Here is a 12087-nt window from a genome sequence, read left to right as displayed (position 1 = left end):
GTACAAATGCGCATATACATTATTATATCGTCCAATTAACGAATTATAATTAATTGCGAATCTTTTAGAGTTGTACCTAAAAATCTGCGCCGCTGTATGTGACCTTCAATGTTGAATAAACCAGACAAAAGATATAATAAAGAAGAATCGCCAACAAAAATTTAATTCAGTCAGACGATAGGCAGGTCGGTAGAAGCTTGGTCCAGTATTAACTTTTATTAAAGCAAAAATGGTGCTATCGTTAGATCGTTGGGTGGGCAAAGTAGCTGTGGTAACTGGCGCCAGTGCTGGAATTGGAGTTGCAATCGTAGAACAATTAGTAAAGGCCGGGATTGTGGTATGTTTATTCAATTTTATTTTTCCATTTTATCCTTTCACAAGGCGAACTTGAATCATTTATGAATGAAATGAATGAATGAAAAATATACTTTAAATGAAAAGTTATGCAGAACGCTTAGTAACATTAGTTGTAGAATGATGAAGTTTATTTCACGATGTGTTATTACACCATTTCACTTTGTGGTTCTGTTAGCAATAGGTTCGGAAATTACTTCGGTAACTAACATTAGGGTAATGTTTCCTTATACATGTTTCTGCAATATAGAATTAAATACTACTTTTTTTTGGAGTGCTATAAATATAAATAAATAAATAAGTAAGCCCTGAATGTGGGTTGCAAAACTTGGTCCTAGATTATACTATTACTTTCACATCATTTAATAATTTTTACTCTATGAAAATGAAAGAAAAACCGTTAAATTTAATTTTAAAAAAAGACGGAACAAAAATAGAAAACTCATCTATCCAAAGATATGTTTCGTTAGAAATTGAAATCATTAGGACCTTATATAGATATGTTAGATAAATTGAGTAAAATGCTATTCGTTCGTTCGTGTTATTTTCACTGTGCATAATTTTTCTTGAATTTTATGAGTTATGTAACAGAATTAAATTCAAATAATATAATTTTTGAAACGATTATGTAATTAAATGAATTAAACTGTCCGAGAACCAGACATTGTATTATGCACTTATCTAAAAAGATAACGTGTAAGTAGTAAATAATATCTGGTTTATGATCCTGTTTTTATTGGAATTGCAAAAAAATGTATTAACTTTTCTGTTTTTTTTTTTTTTATATTTAAGGTAACATTGGCTTTTTTTGTAAATACAATAGGTACCTATGAAAATAATAATATGGCAATTTTTATTTCTTTTGATATACGGTAATAAATAGCTAAATTGCTTTCTTCATTATTAGAATTTCAAAAAAAATATGTATTAAGCTTTATGTTTTGAAATGTTATGCAAGTAATAATATTGCACTCTTTATTTCTTTTGATATATTGTACTAAATAAAGTTTTGGTTAGTAAATTTTCTTGTTGAGAAGAATTCAATGTGTGTGTGAGTCCAGACCATTATATATATTTAATCTATAATTGGTTTATTAATAATACATTATGTGAACAAATTTTTGAGCGTTGCTAAAAAAGTTTTTTTTTTGCAAAACTAATATTATACGAAATTTTTTCCTGCACTACTTTTGGTATTTAATGCAAATATTTTGGAAAATACAGGTAGCAGGACTAGCCAGGAGGAAAGATAGGGTTGAAGAGTTGGCTAAACAATTAAGCGGTGAAAAAGGAAAACTGGTAGCAGTCCAAGCTGACCTCACAAAAGAACAAGATATAATTGCTGCTTTCGAATACGTTTTAAAAAACTTAGGACCGGTAAGCATTCTGGTCAATAATGCGGGCCTAAGCAAGTTCTCATCCCTCATCGATGGCGAAACTGAAATCTGGAAGACCGTACTAGGTAAGAAAAAAATATCCTCTGGTTTTGTATAATTTGTTTTTTTTAATACCCGTAGATACAAACGTACTCGGTCTTAGCATTTCCACCAGGGAGGCGATAAAACAAATGAAGGCAAACAATATCGATGGTCACGTGATACACATCAACAGTGTTCTCGGTCACGCCGTGGCCAATTATCCCGGTTTAAACGTATACCCTGCAACGAAATTTGCAGTCACTGCTTTGGCTGAAACATTGAGATACGAAATAAACAGTCAAAATCTTAAAATTAAAATTACGGTACAACGATTTGTTCATATAGTTTACTCAGTAAGAGAAAGAAGCAAATTTGATATAAATCTATACTTCGCAATTATTTTCACAAATACTTCACATCCACCGAAACGAATGGCAACTTTAAAATTTTAAATCTAACTCTCCACATTTTAATAACTGCTTAATTACATATATTTTAAATTACGTAATTAAACTTCTAAATTTATATTCATTTCTATATCCAACTAGAAACGCTATTTAGGTCAGAAAATATATGTGAATGAAAGCTTTAGTTATTATAATACTGATACTGAACGAATAACTTGGTTTATCCCAGCAGTTATTTGGTAGCTAATTTCACTTCTCTATGGTTTTTCAGTTATTTCTTAAGCATAGGCATATTTCTGGAACACCATTAATATTGTGTTTTAAACGAAAATGTCAAACCTAAGCAGTTTATTTGTTTTTTATTTATTTTGCATATATAATGCAATACAGGATTTTTTTTAATTCTAAAGTTGCCATTTATAAACGCCGAATATAAAATTTCAAACATTTGTAAGTTCTCCATAACTTTTAAAAGGATATTCTGTATATCATTTTCATCACTTAACAGTGTTTTATTTTAGAGTGTCAGTCCAGGCTATGTAAAAACTGAATTCATCGAGGTGTTTACTGGAAAAACTGCAGCAGAAGTAGGACTACCGGGTTTGGAAGCAGAAGATGTTGCTGATGCTGTGGTTTATGCGTTATCGACGCCACCGCATGTAAATGTGGGTACCACTTTTTTAAATTTAGCATAATCGCAGTAGCACTAACTTCTTATTAGGAATGGTTAGTTAGTTCATTTAGAATTCTGCTCACATTAAATTGTTTTTTAGGTCTCCGAGGTCACAGTCCGCGTACTCGCAGAAGCGTTTTAATTTTGCTGATTTTTATTATTTAAGTTGTCCGTTTCTCGTGAAACAGTATTGATGTAATATCTCAATCAATAAATAAACTGGTGTTTCTTTCATTCGATGCTTTTATTTCACACAGTAATTTTACAAACAATTTGTAGCGTTCGTGTAAAAAAAGTTGTTGCACAATACAATATTTTCGAATTTAATGCCGTATTGAAGCTTACGCAACATCGGACCGTAATGTACCATTTTGCAGTTTCAATAGTTGTAGGTAAGTAACGCCCTTTACGATGTAGCAACCATTAATACAAAGCATCAAAAAATTTCGACTATCACAATATGTGCTTTTTAAGCACAAAAACTAATTGTTTCCAAAATGCGAAAAAAAAAACTATTTTCATTAATTTTTGGAAATATACATATATACTGAACAATCTTGACATTTTGAGATTAAAGATTTTTTTTGTTAATTACTTTTTATTCAGTATGGATAATTATCTAGATTTGTATTCTGAACTCAGTGAAACAATAAAAAAAACAATGAATTTAAACTTTATATCTTATTTTTATCATAATAATAATAATAATATTTATTTCGCAAGAGAATTATACAGTACTTTTATTTTATACGTGCAAATCTAAAATTTGGCTAACCTTACGGATATATTTAGATATACAATAAGTAGGCTGCAATGTAAATAATAACGCAATTAGATAACAAGAACGTCTGTGGAATTTTTATATCTCCTTAAGTCAATAAGTAAGTATATTTTTGTATATTCACTGGGATAGGACAATATTAAAACAGTACCTACCTGACCTAAAAATTATTTGAATAGTAAATCAAATTTGAACTGTGTAAAATATTTTTTGACTTTAAAAGTGTAACACCTGTGGACTTTTATTTAAATAATTGTTAAATAATTATATGAATACTGTCTCTCTGGGTCGGGGTTCTGTCCTTCGATAACTTTTGGCTTACTATATGGTAGTTCTTAAGTAATAAGAGCAGTATTTGCAAATATTGCTCTCCAAGTTGTTAATTGGATGGTATTTTTTGAGCCCTTAATTTTTGCAAACAGCAAATTGCTTCCATAAAATAATAATACAATGATGTCAGAACCAACTTTACAATAACCAATGTAAGCTAGAAACATATATTCCAGTCGATCATCATTTTGTTACCATTTAGATTATCTGATAAATATTTTCAACCTGATTACAATTTCAAGCGCAGGTATTTTTTGCGAAGTACGTAGACCTCTTTTATATTTTGGTGAATTCGCCAGTATTAAATAACTAAGCAAAGACGAAGCGATCGTATATAATAGACAGCTATGTTAACATTCGTTCAATTGAATAAATAAAATTTAGCAAGAAGTCAGTATTTCCAGAAAACCTATTATACAGAAATTAAATTCATAAATTATTGTGTACAATTTGTCTCTCATAAGGGGAGTCATATACTTTTCTCAAAACTTATAATAGAAAGCAAGAAATTTTAGAAACAAAACAGTGTATTAAGGGCATTTTACTTTTAATATAATATATATTTTTCGAGCATCTCTTATTATGCTGATTTTTCAATAACAAGTCACATGTGTGGCTTTTTACCACTAAATCCAAAGACGCCATAAAATATAGGGCGTACCATTCAAAATTCCAAAGTTAATGTCGATATCGTATATTCCAAAAGTGAATTGTTTAAAATCTCCCATAAAGACAAAGAACGTTGGTATTTAATATTTCTTTAATAGCTATTACAGATTTTTAGAAAAGTATGCAAGACACCCGGTGCAGTACATTTCAAATTGGTTGTTCCCTAGGGTATCCTGAAAGCAATTACATAAAAATATACGTCTCTAAAATGGGTAGTATAGGTAGTACGAGAAATTTAATGGTGCAACTACTATTTGCATATTTTTGCAATTCTGAAAATTACAGGGTTACTCCTAGATAATTAAGGGTACCCTGCATCGCGATAGTTTCTTGTGACATTAAAAAGATTGATTTGATTTGATTGATGTTTTTGTAGAGAAATAATAACGTCCACAATGTAATTTTTTTGTATCCCGGTTTTCAGTTATTACCACACCCGGTAACTTTCAGAGTTGTGTAAATTTCCGAATATGAGTTGCGGCATTAAATTCCTCATAAAAAAAGGATTTCCATATTACCAAAGTTATATTATTCCCGATTAGCCTATTTGGGACAACCAATTTCGTACGAACTGTAAAATTTCTAAAATATCAATTTATATAAAACATTTTATTACGCAAAATGTTTAATATTTAATATAAGCATTTGGATTAAACTAAATACAGCTGAGTAAAAGTGTTAAGGTTAATACCTTTTGTTAAAGACGTTTGGAACACTACGCAAAATAAATATAATACTGCTCTCGAAATGGCCTCAACGGTGTATCATTAACTTCCATTCTGCGTGGGACTACATATCCCACAATATTTTGTGAAAAAAAAAACATTTATTGAATCAGTAATATTTCAAACGAATACTTCAGATGCCAGTATATTTCTGATATAAACTGATTCTTTGTGAGAAATAGGTAGTATCAAATGAACATTATGTGTTGGATTCTAATAGCAACAATATTTCTTTAGTAATAAAAATTTAGTAAAAATTCTGAGGGCGACAGAGTCTCAGTAATTTTGCAGTGTCGCAATAATATTTTAATACCCACTATGAAATAAATTAACAACTCAATAAAATATTTTTCTACTCCCGTCTGTAAAATACCTAATTACCGACCGATCTAGCGTGCGGGAAGCGTCACTTTACTACCTCAGTTTCCTTTCCCACGAATCCGAGCCACTTCGGACATTTCCGGGATTTTACCGCACGGATTTGGGAGCAATCGGATGTTTTCGGAGATATTTCCCACGCTTTGAATTTTGACGTTTGTCACTTCTGACGGTCATGTCAGTGAATATATTCATGTTGTTTTACTAAAATGTACCCAAAAACTAAGGGTCGTAAAAAGTATAGTATGCAACACGCTCCGCTCGTGTCAAATAAACTCGTGAGTCAAATGCCGTTTACCGCACTTGTTGCATAATATACTATTGTTTGACTGTTAGCCATTTCTAAAAAAAAGTTAGTATGACACATGACGGCATTGACAGTCAGGATTCTCTTCTCCTCCTAAATTTGTTGGCAGCTTGCTTGTCAAATTGATTACAATTGCCGGTTTCTCATTAAACCATTTACCGATAGAATAGAGGCTACCTGCAACAGACCGTCCGTTGCTACAAATGCGCTAAAAAATATTTCCTCGAAATAATTACAGAGTGCATAAGTATTTCAAGTAGGCGGAGAACATTTACAGCAATTATTCTAAAGCTTCCATTGCAATGTTTACTTAGTCAGGAAAGCATTTACTAAAATTTTCGTGCTTTACTAAAATTTACGGAACGAAAAATTCCAATCCAATCCAATACAATATGAAATGTGAAATATTAATATTAATTTAATACAATTGAATTTTGCTTTATACAAAACTTCTGGATTCCTCCTGCGTCGGATTTTGCTTAGCTGAAATTGCTGACGTTTCACCAATCATTCTGTTGGCTTCTTCAGAGCTTGACTGAAACTGGCTCGTATTTTACTCTATACCTGCTTATATATTGTTTCAGGGTGGCGCTAATGAGGGGTATAAACATCATCTCGGATGACTGATTCCCAAATTGGTAACAGGTGGAGACATGAGTCGCGATTAAGTTTGTTAGGTTGTTTATAGATTTCTATAGACTCTCGGATTTTTCGTTGGTAGAAGAACTGATTACATGCATGAATTTTAGTTTTATCGAATAAAATTTTTTTATGCGCGGTTTCATGGGTGTGTTTGGCAACAGCTGATGAGTTTATTTGTCTTAATCGTAAGGCTCTTTCGTGTTCTTTGAGCCTAGTTGATATTTTTCGTCCGGTCTCTCCAATGTATTCTTTGCCGCATATGCATGGAATGCTGTAAACTCCTGGCGTCTCAAATGGAATTTTGTCTTTGACGCACTGCAGATGTTGAGAGATTTTTGGACAAGTGGTAAATCTGGCTTTGAAGTTATACTCCTTTAGAATTTTTGATATGTGGTGAGTGATGTTTTGAATGTAAGGAAGGACCACAGTGGAAAGTGTAGGATTGCTTCCGACCTCATTGCTATTGGAAGGTTGTGGTGAAGTGTATTTTTTGATGAATATCTTTAATGTGGAAATTATTAGAGAGCAGAGCAGAGGTAAGATGTTTTAATTCTATTTTCAGTGGCTCGAGCTAAGATAGTTTTACGGCTCTGTAAACAAGAGAGTTGATAACCGATGATTTTTGGGCCGGATGGTGATGTGACCATGCATTAAGGTATCGGTCTGTGTGCGAAGGTTTTGTGTAAACACAATGACCCAATGTTAGGTCTGATTTTCTATTGATAAGAATATCTAAGAATGGCAGGTTATTATTAGCTTCCAACTCAATAGTAAAACGTATGTTTGAGGCCAAATAACAAAAGTATCATCGACGTAGCGTTTCCATAATTTTGGTTTTAGATGAAAGGTGTCGAGAGCTTTCTTCTCAAATCTATCAAATCTATAAACAACCTAATAATCTTAATCGCGACTCAGGTCTCCAACTGTCACCAATTTGGGAATCAGCCATCCGAGACGGTGTTTATACCCCTCATTAGCGCCCCCACCCCCTCAAACAATATATAAGCAGGTACAGAGTAAAATACGAGCCAGTTTCAGTCAAGTTCTGAAGAAGCCAACAGGATGATTGGCGAAACGTTAGCAATTTCGACTAAGCAAAAACCGACGCAGGAGGAATCCAAAGGTTTTGTAAAAAGCATTACAGTAGGCTGTGGAAGTTTCTTTGAAAAATTGAATTAATTTTCCAATATCGTGGTAAAAATTTTAAAATAACTCCAGAAACTCAGCTCCTCAAAAAATTTTCAAAATAGTGAAATGTATTCTACTCATTATATATTTGGTAAAAAAATCCCATAGATTTATCAGCTGAAGCGTGAAGAAAAGGGTATTCCATCCTTTAATAAAGTTGAAATATTGAAATTTCAATTCGGTAAAATTTTCAAGTTTTCATTACATTATACAAAATCTGTTTTAAACCTTTAAATTTTAATTTTTAAGAGGTATGACTATTTTCATATTTCAATTTCATATTTAAGTCAAAGGTTTCATTCGAAGTCAGGCGCGTGCCTACCTACGTTTTTCCCCGCATCTCGGTTGCTACGGTTGACTTTAACTTTAATTAACCTATGGTTTTATTGGAGCGTTGATGGCTGGATTACAAAACGATATAGTGGTTTACGTTTTTTTCGATACATTCAGAAGATCAGAAAACCTAAATGACGCAGAGTTATAATCTTGTAGTTACTTTCTTAGTTATTAGTTTGTTTCAATTTTACATTTCAATTTTACGTTTCAAATTTACATGTTCTCGTAAAAACTACTTATTTTTACAACCCCTTTTCTAACCATTCTTTAAAAATCCTTCTGGCACCGCAGTTGAGTTTTGATCCGTAAATTTGAATATGTCGTCGTTTACTACTACAACTTGTGCCCAATAATAAGTCAAATAAAAGTCGAAAAAGAAATGGTTTACTAACATGTACTTTTTAAAACAAAAAATGAATATAGTTATAAATTAGTTTTAAAACATCGAATATTAAATACCGTCACATATTTGAAATATTTCACTTTATAAAACAAACTAAGTACAAATAATTTCCAACCTTCGGCAGTACAGTACACATGTTCTCTGACAAATTAAAGTTTTGCTCGGATTTAACGGCGATCTTGTTGCTCTTATTCTAAAAATTAGATTATTTTCTTCTTACAGTTGACACACTTCCAAAGATATTGTGAGCATTATTTTTTGCACCTGGAGGCGTCTTGATGTCACAAATCGTTACCTCAACGCATTCAAATTCAAGAATGGATGGATAGCCGTTTCTTGTCAATGGCGTCTGCGGATGAGAGACGTCCAGTCTCCAAACTACATCCCTACAGAAATCTGAAAGAGATCCGTTTGAATAAACACATCTCCTCCAATATTAATCCCCTCAAGAGCTTCATCAAAACCTGTATTGATAACATCCCGCTAGAACACAAGCTGATTAAGACCCCCTTTTATTATTGAAATTTGTGTCTAGATATTAATTTTGTAGCAAAAATATGTGTATATGTATATGTGAATAATTGCAAAAGACAAAAAATACAAATTTCTAGGTTATGATTCTGACCCTATTACATTAATGACTAATATAATAGATTTTTCCTTGGGAAGTAAAATTTTCCCTCAATTTTTGGAAGACAAGGAGACATTTTAGCATTTTAGGGAAACACGTCCTCTTTTGACTATTCGCTTACAAACATTTGTATTAACTAAAATTCAAGAATTGTGACCCTTGATTAATGTTGTTACCAAATATTAAACGACGGCACGAAAAACAGAAAAATACCAGACTAAATGCAAATGACAGATAATAACGCGCATTGATTGAGACACAGAAAGAGACAAACATTGAATATAAAACTGTCCGGTCTGATTTTCAGAACATTGTTTCTGAAGAAGCTATCATTAAAAAAAAACCAAATCCAGTTAGCAATTTGTGAGATAATCTGCAATGTGCGTGAGCACAGTCGCAGCATTAGTAGTAATCCTATCGTACCTCAAGTTTCAAGTCAAAGACAAGATTCTTTGAATTTCCATAGTTTGTGTACATTCAAAAAATTTCCTTTTCAAATGAAAATGTAATTGACAATTTTTTCTGTTGCATAAAATTATAAGAATTTAGTAAGTATTTATTTAACATAGCTTTAATACTGAATTTTGCACGCAAAACCCTCTTCTGTACTGTTCGCCTTAGCTAAGAATTATTTAATCACGCTCAGGTAATCAAAGTCAATCCATGCGAGTTTGCTTCCTGGATATTACATGATAAAGTCTCTGGTAGGGGTCCGCAATATCAAAGAAATTCGCGCTTTTCTTCGCGAAGGAGAGAGAAAGTGCTAGGTAGGAACGTAATACTCATGCCTGTGCTTCAGCCCAGACACTCTTAACCCGCCGTTCACTCCATTTACTTTACAGCGAATTATTAGTCATGTTTAAGTTCAGTCACTTTTTGACAATTAATTTTATACACTATGTCCTCGCCAACAGTGTCGCCACCCCCGACAAAGTTCCTGCCGTAGAATCGTTTACCACCACAGAATCGAATTACATACCCCAAACGTATTCTAGTGATAGTGATGTTAATCGGACAGATGTGTTGTTCACCAGTTTATCCCAAGTGTTGAATTTTTACGGCACGGACATACTGGTGACGCAATGGCCGATATTTAAGGCGGAAATATCCCCGTCGTGTAGGAAACATCTAGAATTGTACTTGGAGGGTCTAAAAAAAGCGGATCAATGGGCGCTCAAAAGTGAGTAACATAATAACGTTTAAACATTTTTTGTTAAATTTTATACTTAAAATTATACTCAAATTATAAAATAATTGGGTTTAAAAAGTAAGATGTTCTTCTACGTCTGTAGAAGAACATCTTACAAAGAAACCTTACCATTTTAGTGTTTATGTAAATGAATTATTTACCGAAGAGACCTAAGATTGTGAGTTGAAGTAGTAAGTACAGAAATTTATCACTAAAAGTAAAAATGCATATCATACAAAAAAAAGTAGCAAATTTATCGCACTTAAAAAATTTACATTTATCTCTATGTTGACAAATATTTATGGTATGAAAAATGGTATGTTATCTAAAAATAAAAGTACTTTTAATACGTACGTACAATGTTTTTCCAGCAAATCCTAGTAAAGGACCGGAAAAATAATAAATGAAAAATGTGATTAAATGAAAATTACATTCGCAAAGTTTATGACCTCGTGGTCCGTGACATGATAACCATTTGCTTGTTTTTCAATGCATAGCAACCGTTGTTTATTTTTATTAGTTGCCAAAATATTGGTCACATTTTTCCGGAAGCAGGACATTATACTCAACTTTACGTGTGCAGTGAGCAGACTTCGCATGTCACCTTTGCTTAATAGGATCCTGTTATTATTGTCATAAGTTTCTAATGGAACATTTACAAAAAAACTTCTTAATGACGAAAATAAATGAAGCACAAGTAGCTCTACTTTCGATTTACTATCAAAAAAGTCTTAACACAAGTACGACAAATTTGTAATATGTAATGTGTATATATTTTGTTATAGCTGTAGTACAATTGACTTTAGAATTTCGTATTGATGGTATCATTATTTTAGTTGAAAATATAAAAAACAGAACAAAAAAATATAAATCTCACTTAGAATTATTCTGGAAGGAGGCAACACAAGCGCTCTAATTCAAACAGTTTTCGAAGTAAAATGAACTTTGATAGATATAAAATGAACTTTGATAGACTCAAAATTTATAACATTTTTATGGTCGACATGTGCTGATAACAAACTGAATGTTTTGTTAGTTGCTAATTGCAACCTAAAAAACTTTACTGTAGCTGTTCTTATCAGTAAATACAAAGGCAGCGTGTTTTAACATCGAATTTATACGACGTAAATTTAATATACCAGATTCCAGCAGCTGATTTGACGCCTACTCTTCTATAAATATTCACAATTTTATTTTCATTTTCATTGGACTTTTTCAATGTATATAAGTTTTTTCCAAAGTAGGACCTTATTCAGTAGTATCAATTGTTATTTTTTAAGTCTTCGCTTATCTGGAAAGGCAAAATGGCAATTTTTGTCATTTTTATTAAATAACTAGGCGAGCACCCGTTTAGGTTAATTTCAGCTCTCCATGGTTTTGGTACATTGGTACAAGGTTTTGACCCTTTTAATTTTCAGAGTTTAGGCATTTCCTTTTTTTCATCGGACACCATTGTGGATTCCATTTTTTTTAATACCTCTTACAGACGCCACAGGTATATAACAGGAATTTAAATTTTATCAAAGAGTGGATGTTAATGCTCAGACAATATTATTGTTATTATAATTCAGATACACGCTTTATCACGTTTATTAATGATATACCATTTAAAACTAAAAAATAGAAGATATGGAAAAACTTATTGACATTTAATAT

General features: G+C 32.0%; 2 protein-coding genes and 1 long non-coding RNA gene across 5 annotated transcripts in view; 2 read left to right on the top strand and 1 right to left on the bottom strand.

Annotated features, from left to right (window-relative positions):
- Positions 1-130: 130 nt before the first annotated feature.
- Positions 131-3086, top strand: LOC132701454 (farnesol dehydrogenase-like). Its single transcript, XM_060669388.1, has 5 exons — positions 131-337; positions 1579-1816; positions 1872-2095; positions 2701-2844; positions 2953-3086. The coding sequence occupies exons 1-5, from the start codon at positions 230-232 to the stop codon at positions 2992-2994; spliced, it is 756 nt and encodes a 251-aa protein (XP_060525371.1). The 5' UTR covers positions 131-229; the 3' UTR covers positions 2995-3086.
- Positions 3087-3118: 32 nt separating this feature from the next.
- The window catches only part of LOC132701447 (nose resistant to fluoxetine protein 6), a 35223-nt gene continuing 26254 nt past the window's right edge, over positions 3119-12087 (top strand). For 2 of the 3 annotated variants that reach the window (XM_060669330.1, XM_060669329.1), the window contains exon 1: positions 9007-10422. In XM_060669330.1, coding sequence (XP_060525313.1) covers positions 10098-10422 — 325 coding nt within the window. In that variant the 5' untranslated portion in view covers positions 9007-10097. Of the gene's footprint in view, positions 3245-9006; positions 10423-12087 lie in introns of those variants that run through there. The other variant, XM_060669331.1, reaches the window with a different exon arrangement.
- LOC132701456 (uncharacterized) lies at positions 8874-10628 on the bottom strand. The gene is made up of 3 exons (XR_009618776.1): positions 10561-10628; positions 10222-10391; positions 8874-9007 (listed from the first exon to the last, which is right to left on the bottom strand). It is a non-coding gene; the product is annotated as an uncharacterized LOC132701456 (long non-coding RNA).

Source organism: Cylas formicarius, unplaced genomic scaffold (assembly GCF_029955315.1).
Source record: "Cylas formicarius isolate icCylForm1 unplaced genomic scaffold, icCylForm1.1 PGA_scaffold_4__25_contigs__length_36172078, whole genome shotgun sequence".
In the NCBI taxonomy this organism is placed as follows: Eukaryota; Metazoa; Arthropoda; class Insecta; order Coleoptera; family Brentidae; genus Cylas; species Cylas formicarius.
The sequence above is the reverse complement of the archived record's forward strand: the minus strand, read 5'-3'. Positions and strand labels throughout refer to the sequence as shown.

Bases quoted from the DNA above. Each gene is read 5' to 3' on its own strand.
- LOC132701454 (XM_060669388.1), top strand. From the start codon at position 230: ATGGTGCTATCGTTAGATCGTTGGGTGGGCAAAGTAGCTGTGGTAACT. The intron at 1,817-1,871 runs GTAAGAAAAAAA...TAATACCCGTAG, and splicing joins AATCTGGAAGACCGTACTAG to ATACAAACGTACTCGGTCTT. The intron at 2,845-2,952 runs GTGGGTACCACT...ATTGTTTTTTAG, and splicing joins CGACGCCACCGCATGTAAAT to GTCTCCGAGGTCACAGTCCG.